The following is a 15196-nucleotide window of genomic DNA, read 5'->3' as shown; positions in this document are numbered from 1 at the left end:
TACGGTATATCGTATCCTGGGTTCCCTGAACGTAGAGCGGAAGGTCGGAAGTGGTCGTCCGGTGACGATAATGACGAAGCAGAGGAAGACATCGTTAAAGAAGCTGTTTGACAACAAGGACGCAACCAGCCTGCGTGACGCCGGTCGGAAATATTGCTGCTCCCACGTATTGATCCATCGTACCCTCAAGATGAAAGGAATCGTCTGCAGGAAGAAGACGAGGTCGGCGGAGTACACGGAGAAGCAGATTAAGACGGTTAAATCACAGTGTCGGTGGATGACCAAAAAATACCGCGGGACGTCATTCGTTCTGGCTGGCTGGCGTACCTTGAGGAGAAAAAGATACCGTTCGTGCCGAAAGATCGTAACCCAACAAACTTGCCCCAGTGCCGCCCAATAGAGGATTTCTTTGGCTCACTCAGTGCCCTAGTGTATAAAAACAATTGGAGGGCCAAGGACACGAAGCAACTGACTACAAGAATCCGGAATTGTATCCGGAAAATGGACGTAAGTGCCGTACAACGTTCTTGTGAGAGAATCGCGACAAAGTTGCGTCGAACATCAGACCACGGCCCTTACTCAAACATTCACTGACATTTTTTTGAAGAAAATACATTATGTTATTAATAAAAAATACTAAAATCGATGAAAAAAAAATAACAATTTTTTTATATGTGATTGAAAAAATTCTAATTTTTTATATAACACCCGTTAGAATGCTGAATTTCGGTATTTATTGGTTCAGGCGGTAAAAAACAACAACATCGCGGTCCTTAATGTGTTAAGGCCGAACAACAATTAAATCGAAAGATGGACAATGATGCTACATAAATTGAGGGGCTAAAATTTTAACTACAAAACCAAATGAAATTTTGCCTTCATTCAATTCCCTAGGCCCTCGCACTATTCCCCTTTTATTTTTTTCCTTCAAACTTTACTGTTCGATAGGGTTTCTAGCATTTTGTCCTAGACTGGCTTACTCTTGGAAAATGTCCCTGATTTTGAAATATCAAAAATTTACCTCAAACTACAACAAAAACTACACCAAAACTATACATTTACTAAGGAAAAAAGTTGAAATCTCACATAAATTAACTTGCTGCTTGTCAACTTTTTGATATCATGAGGAAGGATGTTTCTTTGCGAGCCATCGGAAAAATTGATATTTCAAGATTTTGAAATTACATTTTTACTTACATTTGAAATTTTTAAAAACAAACCAAGTTTTTTCCAATTTGAAACCCAACTTATAGATTTTAAAACGTAGAGAAAAGTTTTGAGATATTTTAACTTTAGACTTAGTTATTGATAATTATGTTGAAAAATTTCATGTTGATCAAGGCTTCTCCGGTGACCAATGTTACCCCGTTTTACGGTACTTAGAAAAAAACAATCATAACTTTGTGAAACTGAATTTCAGCAAAACATCTCTTCAGTATAAATGATTTTAGAAAACATTCTGATGTGAAGTGAAAGATTCATGAAGATCAATGAAGTTTTGCAGAAGTTACAAGCCGTTTTTATGAGAGGGGGCTCATTTAAAACCCTCTATTTTGATCAATTAATTTTTTGAAAAGTCAAATTTGTATACAAACGTGAATTTCTTTTGCAAACATTAGTCAGTTGATCTAAAATATTTAGAGTTACCAATTGCAATAATTTTTAGTTTCGTTCGAATTAAATTTTATAATTTTCTGTCAAAAATGTGTTTGTGAAAATGTATTGATACATTTTAGCCCAGACTGGTAACTGAATTATAAAAATATTTATTTAAAATATTTGGTGGTTGTCCGAAAAATATGTTTAACACAAACAGTGTTGGCATAGGATAATAAAAGCAATATAAAGTTTGTAGCCAATCCGTCATAACGAGTAAAGTTTTTTATGGCATCGAAAAATATTAAAATGTTTTTCATCTATTGCTCGATTTTTTGAATTTTCTATGAGAATCAAAAACTTAAAAAAAACTATTTCTGTGAGCAATTATGTCATCATCATTTTGTTCTCATCTATCTCTCTTGTTTATCAACTGATTTTTACAAAGTTTATAGTTTTGGAAATCTCGTGATGTAACACAAATATAATTTCGAGGCATTATTCACCTACAATAAATGCTTCGGAAAAAAGACTGTAGACCAGCTACGGAATGCTAAAAAAAAAGCAATTAGTGACCAACACAGCTGAAATTAGAAGTTATACGTTGCACATTAGGATATATTTTTGAAATTTTTAAGATCATGACCATAAATAATGTTAAAAAGTGATGTAAAACCGTACTTTTCAATCAATGAACCGTCAGAATTGTTTAAGTCACACCAGATAAATTTTGAAAAGAAGATTGAAAAGTTGACGTAATTTGGTATATTATGCATTGTCAAAATACGAAACACAGAATTTTTGACGATACCTCAAAGATAGCTGTTTTTTCATTTTTTTTTTGTTAATTTTCAATTTCTCAGATTTTTTAAGACTTAAATTCAACTTCAAATATCTATAATTTTTTTTAAAATCGGCTGGAAAACAATAGAGATATATTGATTATAGTCAGGAGTGTCAAATTGATAAATTGATTATTTCTGGCACTTTTTGAGAGCCATCGAAATGAGGGTTTAATTTTGCATAACTTGATCGAAAATTTTTTTTTTAAAGAAATAATTTACTGAGAACATTTATCAATAAATTTTATTTTTGAAAGAAGTGCATTAAGGTTTTTTAACGCGGTATGAAACCCGTCGTTAACGTATAGAGCATGGAATATTTTCGCTCGAAAAACGTGTTGTTTCGCGTGAGCCGTGCTGAAGAACCGTACCCATGGCAAAAAACCGTGTAATAAGAAGCCGTGTTAGAAAAACGGAGCATAATTAAACCGCGTAAAAAATCTTAGTGTACCAATAAACTCAGAAATGTAATTAGCAGACCACGGATGGGTAAAAAATCGTAGTCTTCTTATTATTTATTTGCTTTTGCTGACCTGGATAGGATGACTGTCCCACCCATACAACTCAATGTAAAAGTGCATGGACTCAAAATTTTTTTAATGCTTTGGAGCTTACGAAGTCTTGAGCTTACGAAATAATTTATCGACATTTATCGTATTAAAATAGAAATAGAAGAACTCATCGGCTTGAAAGAGTTGGATTAAGTTAATGGTTATGTTTTTACATACTTAGGTACCGTAAACTAGGGGAACATTAATCACCGAAGTAACTTTGGTCAACATGACATTTCTCCAGATAATCACCAATAATTAGGTCCTAAATTAAAATATCTGAAACTGTTTTCTACGTTTGAAATTGTAGGCTATTCAGCTTGAATAAGGCAAAATTTAATTTGTTTTTGGATTTTTTTTGTATGTAAGAATATAATTTTAAAATCTTAAAATATCTGTTTTTTTCGCGGGATCCGCATATTGAAAAATATTTGAAAATTTTGCTCCTAAATTTATGCGGCATCATTTTCCAAATCAAAAATTTTGAAAAATATTGGATCTGGGTTGTGATAAACTTTTAACTGTAGCCACCGATGCGTTTGAATATTCTGCAATCAATCTTCGTTGCTTTAAAATTGTTTCAAAGCTTTGAGGTGTTACGAAAAAGAAACCCCTTCCAAAATATATCAAAAATAATGAAAAATGTTAAACATAGCACAATAGTACAAATACTTCAAAGTATAAGCACTAAGTTTTTCGGCACTATCGTTGAATTTGTTCCACGCCTCATGACAAATTCCAGCCCAATGCAGATCAACTTCAGTCCACCACTAGAGAAAATTCAATTGCCAGCCCTCCACTAAGCAAATATTTAAAGAACACGTTAGCAAAGGAAAATAATAATATAAAAATAGTATATGAGTTAACGTGAATTAATGTGCAATTAGTAACAAAAAATGTCATAAATATTAAAATGTCAAAATCATATATTATTTCTATTCGTAGATGTATGTGAGAGTATGTGTAGATTTCGATATGCAAGTAAAAATTGAATAAATTTTATAAAACAGGCGCTAAACTAGTAAATTAAATACTCTGCCCAAAAGAATCAATACTGAATTTCCTCCATCATTGTTTAAGTTTTATATTCGTATTGCCGTTTTCGAAAGCATCGGAGAAGTAGGCGCGTTTTTCTCTCCGTCCGCGAAAATTTTATAAAACTTAAATTTTTCAACGTTTTGGGGTATCGTGGGCCATGGGGAAACGTGGACCACTTTTAATATCTCAGATGTGTGGTGAGATAAAAATCTCAAACCAATTGTCATCGTCGTCGCTTTGCGTGAGCATAGGGTAACGGACCTATTTTGGACCGCTTTGGGAAGTGGCTATGCTATTTTTTTAAATAAAAAAGTATGGGAGAGTGGGGAATCATGGGCCACTTTTTTTCGTTGTTCCGTAACTTCTTTATTATAAAAGATAAAATGAAAATAAAAAATGGTATGGTTTTCAACATTTTCAAGGTATCATAAGGTTTTTTTTTTAAATTTTTAATAAGTTATTTTCCCCTAATTCTGACTGTTTAAAAAAAAGCAATATTTTTTGGATTTTGAAAAATGGTGGGGAATCGTGGGCCACCAAATTCAAATTGACCAAATAACATGCAAAGTTTATGAGTTGACCCAAAACTGTGATTTCCTAATTCGTTCGTTATTTCAAAGCAATTTGAGATGATGAAATAAAAAAAAGAGCTGTGTATGATCGCATAGATTCCAAAACTTGGCTCGCGAACGTTTTGGCAAAATTTCTTATATAGGATGGACAAAATATTTTTCATAACTCTTTATTTGGCATAAGAAAACTTTACAGATAGAAAAAACGTATTTTAAGTCCTGAATGTGTATAAAAACATAAAAATATAGGTGATTCAAGATGTGTGGCCCACGATTCCCCACAAGCTATGATTTGCAAATTGGTTGCGTTTGTGTGACTTATTAATGATTCATCAAAAATTCCTTTTCCACGTGAAAGATCATGACAAAACTAAGATCATAAGCATATGAGCATATTTTTGTTATGCACTGTAGGTTCCTCATCGATGAAATTAGCGGGTGTTTTTTTAAATATGTAAGTAAATTTTCCTAACTTTTTTTTAGCTGTAGATAAATAAAAGAAGCATATGATGCGTATTTCAGTCAACGCCATATGGGAATATATACTCACGCAAAGCGACGACGATAACAGTTGGTTTGAGATTTTTATCTCAACACACATCTGAGATATTAAAAGTGGCCCACGTTTCCCCATGGCCCACGATACCCCACTCTCCCCTACATGTTACAATTTTTGACTACTTTATCCGTTCATTACGAAGATCAAGGCTTTTTCTATCGAAACATATCGTCGTTTGTTGCAATGTAACAAGATATAAGCCTGAAAACTCGTTTCTTGGAACATTGCTCTGGTCGATATTTTGGACCACCAAGTTACTATTTTGGACCACCCTTTGGACTTATTTTGGACCACCCTTAAACTAAATAAGTTTTTTTTTCTAAATTTTGCTATATTTACGACAGCGATTGATACGCAATTATGCCAATAATTCAGTTTATCTTTTCCTTTCTTATTATTGTAGTCAAGTTTTGTTTGTACATGTTAATTCATTCCTGAACTAACTTTCTTCAATTTTCCCCAGCTTCTATTTGAGTACACTTGTATGTTGAATATTTCCTACTAAAACCATCCGTTTTTTCTACAACTAATTATGCTTTAAAACTGTAATTTTCGATAAGAATTGAGTAAAAACAGAAAAAGTTCTCCGTTATATAGTGTATTCAAATGTTTTAAAAATGCAATCTCGACGAAATTTGTTCTGCAATGTTAAATACTGGCCACTTGGCTTATCTTTAGGATCAATTTTTAAAACGCAAATCTTCTTCAGGTGACCCAATGAAAAGTTAAGAAAATCTGACAATATCAAATTGATGCATTTTGACTTCCAAAATCTTAGTGGATTTGGTTTCGCTTCAGTTCTGTAGAATACGTAGATTCCAAAAAGATTCAAATGTGCGAGAATTATGCGATTTTTGTAACCATCTAAAAGCCAGTTTTCTTTTCGCTGAAAAATTCGCAAAAGTTCAGTTTTATATTTGAAACAACTTTTGTGCTACGAAATAAATTTTCGTTGGAGTAAATTAATCAACAGTTTTCTTTTTCAATAATTGCATAACCACAGGGGCAGAAAAACTTGAGTTTTAGTACTTTTTCGTTTGTAATTTTAACACATTTCAACAATTTTTTTCCTTAGTTTTGAATCACGATAAGACTATCTCATAGCTATAGTTGAATATATTATATAAATTAGTCTACTATTAACTGAGATATTGCAACTGTTATAAATTTTAAACTCAGTTACATATTTGCCGATTTCTTGTCGGTTTTTTCCCAACCCTTCTCTTAAACGGGGTTTATATTTCGTCTGGTATAGTGGTTTAAAGCATAATGCACAAAAAGTAAGTTAAAACCCTGATGAATTAAAACAATAAATGGCTTGGTTATATGCCAATTGAAATGAACCCGGTCTGAGGGCGGTTTTGGGCTTTAGCGAGTTGTTTCAATAAAATAATACGAAAATTCCATTTTTTATAAAAAAAAAAACGATTGAAATAGTGTGCATAATTATTTTCATATCGCCGTACAACGTTTTATTGCTTTAATGAACATTTAACAGCAAGTTTAATACGCAGTGTTCCCGAAATTGGTAACAATACGGTACGAACGAATTCCGTGAATTTAAACAGATTTTATTGATCAGTTAAATTTCTCCTGTAACCGATACAAAATAGAAGAAAACCGCGTGAATACTCATTATTCCTGTATATCTAATTCTATTGCATGTTTAATTACTAAGGACTTACATTTAGTGTTTTTATGGTATCTCGTTTGCTATCCGGAATGCGATGAAATACGGTTACGGTAAATCGTATTCAGTAATACCTAACATAAGTGCATGTGTAACGTTTCATTATTATGCTTATAGTTTTTGTTCGGATGACTTACGCTTGTAGTATGTGCCAATGTTTGGTTTCTGTCCGAAATTCGATCCAGTACGGTAATACGTAATCGTGCTGCGTGAGACCTAACATATATGATCAACGTTTCTTTATGTTGCAGTGCACAGTCTTAAATTCATGTTCATTACCTGTGGTACTAGTCAGTCCGTCTGTTTTGTACGTATGCCGAAGTCGCTAGTCTTATGAGTATCGCGTGAACTACTATAAACAACGGATTACGGTTAAGAACAAGCTCAGATTCCGAAATCTCGTATTAATTACCTTTTGTTGATAACAACTAGCAATGTCATCCATGCAAAGAGCCTATCAACTATCGCGTAAACTCAATTTAGCAAATTAAGCAACCGGAGAAATAACTTTGCCTTCGACGATTACATGCAGTTTTTGGCTGTGACATGCATCTGCTTATTATTCTTATCATCTACTTTCTATTTATCAGTACTTATCGTGAGCCATGGAAGGCGAGTTTTGGTAGGGGCTTGTTGGTAGCGGCGGCGCGTTCGTGTATGACGTAACACGCAGGTTATGTTGGGTGGTCCAAAATAAGTCCCTAAGGAAATAAGAAGGACCTATTTTCGACATGGCTCGAATTGCGATTAAAACAAGTTTTTTTGATTCTGCGAGCTTGCAAACTAGTTTTCAAGTGTTTTATCATAGCTGTGAACATGTTTGTAGTTGTAAAATTCATCACACCTAGGCAGAAAACTTCTTGAAAGTTGAGTCCAATAATGGCACTTCCTCCTGAAATTGGCTTGGTTTGGCCCATCTGTGAAAAATCAAAACTTTATTTTCAATTGTCTATCTCTAATCAGCTTATTTAAATGGAATATTGGATATGATTAGAATCATAAGAAGTAGCTTAGCTATATTTGTTCATAATTTTCATGATTAACATGATATATGAGAGAAAGATTGGAAAAAAGCTGCAAGGTGGTCCAAAATATGTACCCGGTCCAAAATAAGTCCGTTACCCTATATTCCTATATGTTGTTGACTGAAATACGCATCATATGCTTCTTTTATTTATCAAGCTAAAAAAAGTCAGAAAAATTTACTTACATTATTAAAAAAACACCCGCTAATTTCACCGATGGGGAACCTAAAGTGCATAACAAAAACATGCTTATACGCTTGTGAACTTAGTTTTGTCATGAGCTTTCACATCGAAAAGGAATTTTTGATGAAACATCAATAAGTTACACAAACTCAACCAATTTGCAAATCATAGCTTGTGGGGAATCGTGGGCCACACATCTTGAATCACCTATATTTTTATGTTTTTATACACATTCAGAACTTAAAATAATGTTTACCTATCTGTAAAGTTTTCTTATGCCAAACGAAGAGTTATGAAAAATATTTTGTCCATCCTATATAAGAAATTTTGACAAAACGTTCGCGAGCCAGGTTTTGGAATCTATGCGATCATACACAGCTCTCTTTTTCATTTCATCATCTGAAATTGCTTTAAAATAACGAAATGGATTAGGAAATCACAGTTTTGGGTCAACTCATAAACTTTGCTTGTTATTTGGTCAATTTGAATTTGGTGGCCAACGATTCCCCACCATTTTTCAAAATCCAAAAAATATTGCTTTTTTTTCAAACAGTCAGAATTTGGGGAAAAAAACTTATTAAAATTTAAAAAATACCTTATGATACCTTGAAAATGTAGTAAACTACACCATATTTTATTTTCATTTTATCTTTTATAATAAAGAAGTTATGGAACAACGAAAAAAAGTGGCCCATGATTCCCCACTCTCCCAAACATAAATATCAAAAAGTGTTTAAATGTGATGAATGAGATAAAGTGTGCACCGGATGTTCCTTGAATTCTCCGTGAAATAGGTAAAATTCTTAAAGTTGCTCAGCGGGTGGCTGCGTAAGCAACGTGATGAAATAGTTTTGTTCGGCCTGGCTATATCTATTTGGATTTTTAAAGAACGTTTAAGGAAAGGAGTGTCCAGAAAAGTTGCATGAAGATATTCGGTAGCTCGAAAAAAAAATCGATTAGGAAGTGCGATAAATTAGCTCAAAGAAAAATGTGTGCGACCTCTCGGTCTAACTCGCAAACAGCTGCTTTTTCGTCTAAAGAGTGTCGTAAAAGTTGGTTGTTATTGAGAGAACTCAGAACTATGCTTTGCAATAAATTGGATACGGGAAAGGTTCAAAGTTTCATTTTAAAATTTGATAAAACAGTGTACAGAATCGTGTTTGTTAAATACTGAAATTTGATCATTGACGTGGCGTATTTTTAGTTTCGCGTTCGGCGAATTTGTGGGCGGTTGCTGAAATGCCGTGCCCTACTTACAAGGACGTTTGTATTCCGCGTACGCTTGGACAAACCGAAGTAAAATATGTAAAAGATAAAATAAATCCGAAGTCTTGTTTAATGCAGTGGTTCAGTTCGAAGGTGAAAAAGTGGTGCTCATAAAAAGAAATAATTTTGTCGGAAAGTGTGTTTGCAATGCAAATGTGGTTTGTAATTCGTGTTCGCAGGAGAACTACCGAGGAACTGTTCCGAAGAAGAAGCGGACACACGTCAAGTATTTTTGGAAACAAATAATATCATAAATTTATTAATTTATATAATTTTCCATAATTGCGAAATATGATTTCATTTTGCCATCACCTGCGATGAACTATATTATCGATCATTGTTTAAACTATAAGGGTAAATTAAAAAAAACCTTTCGAGCTCAAACAGACCTCGAAAGGTTTTATCTTCTTCTAATATTTTCCATTTCTCTTTTTTATTTTCAAGAGCGAGTAAAGGCGCTTTATCACTGGTCGATGACCAGATATGATTGTAGACTGAAATCCAAAACAGAAAAAATAAGTTAAGAATTCTTCAAAATGTTTCTTGATTTGTGATTTCTATGTACTGAATAAATCATTTCCAGCCCCTCTAGAATGGTCCTGGTGATTGGCGAAGTTTCCTTAAATTACACATGGTTTCTTCATCAAGGAGCATTTTTCTTAGCATGCTTCCAACGATATTGCCCATTTAAAACCTATGGTACTGGTGGTCCACGTTTCTTTTTGTCCTGTGTTCCGGATGTCTCTGCGTTCTCTGCTCCATGTTAGGCCCAACCACTTTGTGTTTTTGATCATTTTAATGTTTTTATGTTAAAATAGTTAAAGCCATGAACAAAGACAAGAAGAATAATAAGACAATTGTATTATACTTTGGGACTCAGACATAAGTTCTGGCTGTGGAAGTACGATTAGTGATTAGTGATTAGTGATAGCCGTTTTCGAAAGCATCTTTTATTAGCCACAGTACAGTATTTTACATCGATATTATGAGCCAGTATGGCTGGAACAAGCTAAAAGTTTGCTTATTTTACATCCTTACCCTACAGTCAAGTCTACTTAATGATATGTTTCGGTTTTCGAACAGTCAGTTTTACTGTTGCATCATTTATACTCTAGTTTGAACTTTTCAATAATACTTAAAACAAATTCCCTTGATATCACAGATTAAAATTAATTAACATATTATATTTACTTTAACAACAACACGGATGAACCTAAAAGTAACCATCTTTTTGTGCCAAACAAGCGTCCTTAAAATTGGTAGCGTTCAAGGGAAGGAAAAAGTCATCGTGCAAGAACCGGATGATATTTTCGATCGGACACAGATGCGCCCGGTCTCCCCGAATACCTCGGGGAACGCTGAGACTCTTTCCACCTTCGCACACCGTTACAGTATTGGTGACATCACGACCGTTGAACAATAACCGGAAATAGAACTGCGTGTCCTTGTCACTTTTGTATACCTCAAAGGAAACTCGGGAAGCGTAAGGTATGAATGGAGAATCACTTGAGAAACCCAAAGCGGCCATCAAATATTCCATGGTCTTATCGTGACCGGAGTATAGGACAAATTTCACTTTGTCCCCGGAAATCATTTTAAGCATGTAGCTCACGATATTTCTAAGGAAACCATACGCCCGAAGTAGGCCTTGCTGTTTTGTTTTGAAACTTTTAGATTCCTTCTGGGCCGCCCATTGGGTGTAAGACATCAAAGCAGCCACGTGGCTTTTTTCAACACATCCTTCAATTTCCGGTTCCTGATCTCCGGTTGGATCTACGTCATCTGGCTCTTCAGTGACCACCTGACTTTGTGTGTTACTGAAAACTATACCGCTGTCATCCTGATCGATATTAATGACGTCTTGGGGGTCAGCTGTGCTGCTGATACTAGCTCCGGCTTTGGAAGCAGATTTTGAATCACGTGCATTTAATAAAATTTTTCTACATGGCAGCGGCGCGTCATGGCAGATGTGCGAAAGAATGGCATCGCGAACTTCCAGTGGACTCACTTGGCCGACTGTAGGTTGGTTTTGAAGCAAGGTTGCCCCCATCCACTGGACGATAGCACCTACGGCAGGATGACTTCCTAGGGAATGTTTGCTTTCTTTATCTAGTTGTTTCTTAAGATTATCGGCTTGTGGACAGGCACAATCTGTGAAGCAGAAAGACAAACTGTGACTTTCTTGCACTTGTAAATGCTGCCATTTCTCCGGTGGCACAATACTGAACATCAAAGCCATTGCTGATTGGAATGTCCGTCGATATCTGGTGGAGTAGATGACGATGTCATCGGTATTATAGATGCCTGGAATGTTGGTCGTATCGGAAGCATTGTAAGGAGTTGTGCGAGTGTGAGCCGGAGGCCTCACATACAAAGATAAAGCATGGGCGTACGCCTGGCGAATAATATCTCCGACACGCAGCAGCTGCGCAATTCCTTTCTGAGTAAGCTGACCCAAAAGACAAGCCTTAGGACTTGGAGGAAGCAGAGGAAATCCGTGAAAGGATCCAGTCTTCATCCAGTGACCAGCCGTTGTGCTAGAGCTGCTATTGGTGAGATAGTGGTTGTATTTGGTTAGAACTGTGTCTCCTTCGAAGCTACAGTCTACCGAATCAATACCCCGGACATGAGCCATCGGACCGCGATCTCCATGACGGATCAGAAGCAGAACTCCCTACGAGTAAATGAAAAAAAAAAAAAGATAAAGTAGAATTCTTATTCTGATTCTTCCACAGCACTAGGTTTCAAACTTTTTTATTTATTTAGATTATTTAGATCTCTGAGTTATAAGACATAATTTTAGAATAAACCAACTTTTAAATAAAATATGTTTTAATTTTGGAGTCTCAATTTTGATTCCGAATTTATATTATGAATTTGAATTCTAAATTATGAATCTGAATGCCACATTCAGATTTTCATTTTAAGCTCTGAATTCAGAGTTCATTTCTAAATTTAAGATTCTGATGACACATTCTGGATCTGTATTATAATTCTATTTTTAAATATGTAGGTTTAATAAGAATTTTTCTGAATACAAACATTTACTTTTTATTCAATTATTATTGGGCCGTCATTCAGTAAGAAGAACCCTAACTTTGTCAGCCTAGGATTTCTAAGATGTGAATTAGGCTGAGCTTAGTGAGCAAAGTGTCTGAATTTGGTTAAATATTTTGAAACATATTGTGTGCTTCTCGCAAACGAAGATAGTTCAATCCTTTACTCATTTACCTGCAATGACCACCCATCTAGCGTTCCACCCTCTTCGCCAAGTCCAATTGTGGGCGGATGATTGCAATCCTCGTCGTTGATTTTCTTGGCCCGGATTCGCTCCTGCTCTTCCTGCATCATTTGTTGCTTTTTGTACAGGAATCCCTTCGAGCTCAACATGCTGTTGTTATTTTCTATTGATCCAATGTATTTGTACATTCCTGGTCAAGGAGAAGGAAAAATCAATGGAACTGGAATCAAATAAATTTTCATGCCATGTAGATACTTACCAGCAATCAGTAGGAAAATCCAAATGCTCAGGATCAAATAACAGTACAAGGTGCGATGTTGCAGGGAAAACCGTGCAATTTCGCGAAGCAACATTTTGATTTCACCAAAAACTGAGATTTTCTTGCAGTGGCCTCGGAAATGGTTCATCCACCAGGGGGGATGCAATTTAATTTTCTCGGGTCACTGTCAAGGAAAGGTGGGAAGAGCAATGGCTACGGTTTTGACAGTTTCTCTAAACACAGGCTTTCGCGTGGTTTATTCACGTGTGTAGGAGGGGAAAACTTCGCGCAGGCGAACTGAAAAGTATGGTGTTTTTGCCGTTTCTGAGGTATTTATCAATCTTTCGGAATAACATTGTTTCAATTGACAGTTGTTTTGAATCAAAAAATGTTCTTTGATTCAAAATCTCAAATACTTTGATTCAAAGTTTCAAATCCCTTAAATCTATAGCATTTTCGTTTGATGTTATAAAATTTTCGTTTATTTCTATGGAATTCTGATTTTAATTAGAAATTATTTATTCTTTGGTCTACTTAATTATTTTCTTTCGTTTCTACAAATATAGTAACCACAAATACTTTATTTTGAAAAATATTAATAAATTTCATTTTTCAATTGCCACTTCGTGTTCATTAGACCGCTGCAAGCTTTGTATGGAAATTTCAAATTCTTAAATTTTTACACCTCCCATAACTTTTTTTTGGTTATTCTTGCTGCCAGAAATAGCAATAAAGATTTTGGAGGCGATCCATCCAGTACTGAATTAGCGCAACGAGTTTCAATTTTGTATGGAAATTTGTATGAGAAAACAAAATTTTTCATTCAAAAATCGCCAGAGATGTTCTGAAAGTTCAAAAAATATATCTTTGGATGAAAAATGTTCCTCGATTCTTGCAGTACCTTTCATGTGATTCTAACACAAACCTAAATTGTACCCCAGAAAAGTTATTCAATATTATATAAAATTTTTGTTATCAAAATTATTTTTTTAAATTTTATCGTTTTTGACTGTTTATTTGAAAGCTGTGTAACAGGAGGATGGAAATAAAAAATTTAAAAAAAAAACTGCTTTACATTGCCAGAGAACTTATTGATTCATATAGCATTTGCAAAAACATTTCATGCAATCATTAACAGCTCTAGCAAGCAAAGTATGCCATTTTTGAATATTTTCAATGGATTCAGATTTTTTATTTTGGAATGGTTAGGTATAACTTTTTTCATGAAATTCTTAGCTGCTTGTCGTGTTAGCAAAAACTGAAGCTTAAGAATAGTTAAAACCAAAAAATTAAAGACCGACTTCAATTCAAGCTTATTTGATTTTTCTGGATGATTTAACCCTCATCCGCATTAGGGTGTCATTTTGACACCATTTCAAGTTTGAAGGTTTGTAACTTTTTTCAGAAGTTTCAAAATACAAAAATTTCTTCGGGGATACTAAATGAATTCAAAAGTTCTTCAATATTGCATCTTTACTTTTTTTATGGACGAACCCTGGAAGCCTGGACAAAAAAACTCCTTTTTCCGACTTTTGGTGTCATTTTGACACCACAAAAGTAAAATCTATTTAAGTCGTTTGAATTATTATGAACTTCATATAAAACTTATATCAATAGAAACCTTGTAATGTCAGTAAAATATGTTTAGAACATTATATACATCTAAAGTTACAAGTTTTCTCGTTATTCAGCATGAAAGAAAAAAAATCCGAAAAAAAACATGCCTCACGAAAACTGCTGTAGTTCATATGTTACACGTCCAAAAACAAACACGTTTTGCTGGACGCGGTGCTTGTAGTTCTAGAAATTCAGGAATGATTTTAAGTTTATAATTTTCATATTTTTGTGAAATTTCACAGCGTGATTTGTTGCACCTCACTAGAATGTAGATTAAATGTGCTTTCCAATGAATATACTTTTGATTGGTCCAAACAAAGTAAAAGCACTGAAAATCCGGGTACAACCTGACGGTGGACCACAAAAACAGATGAAATTTCAATTTGTAAAAAAATTGCGCAAAGTAGTGAACTTTGAAAAATTCCAGTAATTTCAATTTTTGTTGCATCAAAAATCTAAAGACAGCAAAATGTTAGAATTTTAATAAAGTTTGTTGTCATTTTTTTATAAAACTCTACCATCGCTCAAACAGTATTTACTAGCAATCGAATGAAAAGTAGGTTTTTTAGACCACTTAATTGAACTTTTTGTGACCATTTCATTAAAAAAAATTTGAAAAAATATTTCTTGTTTTCATGAAGTAGGCATTAACTTCAGCTTTCATATGCATAAGGAAAATTATTTTTTTGGACGTGTAATATATGAACTACAGCAGTTTTCGTGAGGCATGTTTTTTCGGATCTTTTTTCTTTCATGC

General features: G+C 34.3%; 1 protein-coding gene across 1 annotated transcript; it reads right to left on the bottom strand.

Annotated features, from left to right (window-relative positions):
* Window positions 1-10252: 10252 nt before the first annotated feature.
* On the bottom strand, window positions 10253-13028 carry LOC129745827 (2-phosphoxylose phosphatase 1). The gene is made up of 3 exons (XM_055739182.1): window positions 12823-13028; window positions 12554-12753; window positions 10253-11996 (listed from the first exon to the last, which is right to left on the bottom strand). The coding sequence occupies exons 1-3, from the start codon at window positions 12968-12970 to the stop codon at window positions 10536-10538; spliced, it is 1809 nt and encodes a 602-aa protein (XP_055595157.1). The 5' UTR covers window positions 12971-13028; the 3' UTR covers window positions 10253-10535.
* Between the last annotated feature and the right edge of the window lie 2168 nt (window positions 13029-15196).

Source organism: Uranotaenia lowii, chromosome 2 (assembly GCF_029784155.1).
Source record: "Uranotaenia lowii strain MFRU-FL chromosome 2, ASM2978415v1, whole genome shotgun sequence".
Taxonomy (NCBI): domain Eukaryota; kingdom Metazoa; phylum Arthropoda; class Insecta; order Diptera; family Culicidae; genus Uranotaenia; species Uranotaenia lowii.
This window is presented reverse-complemented; position numbering and strand designations above follow the sequence as displayed.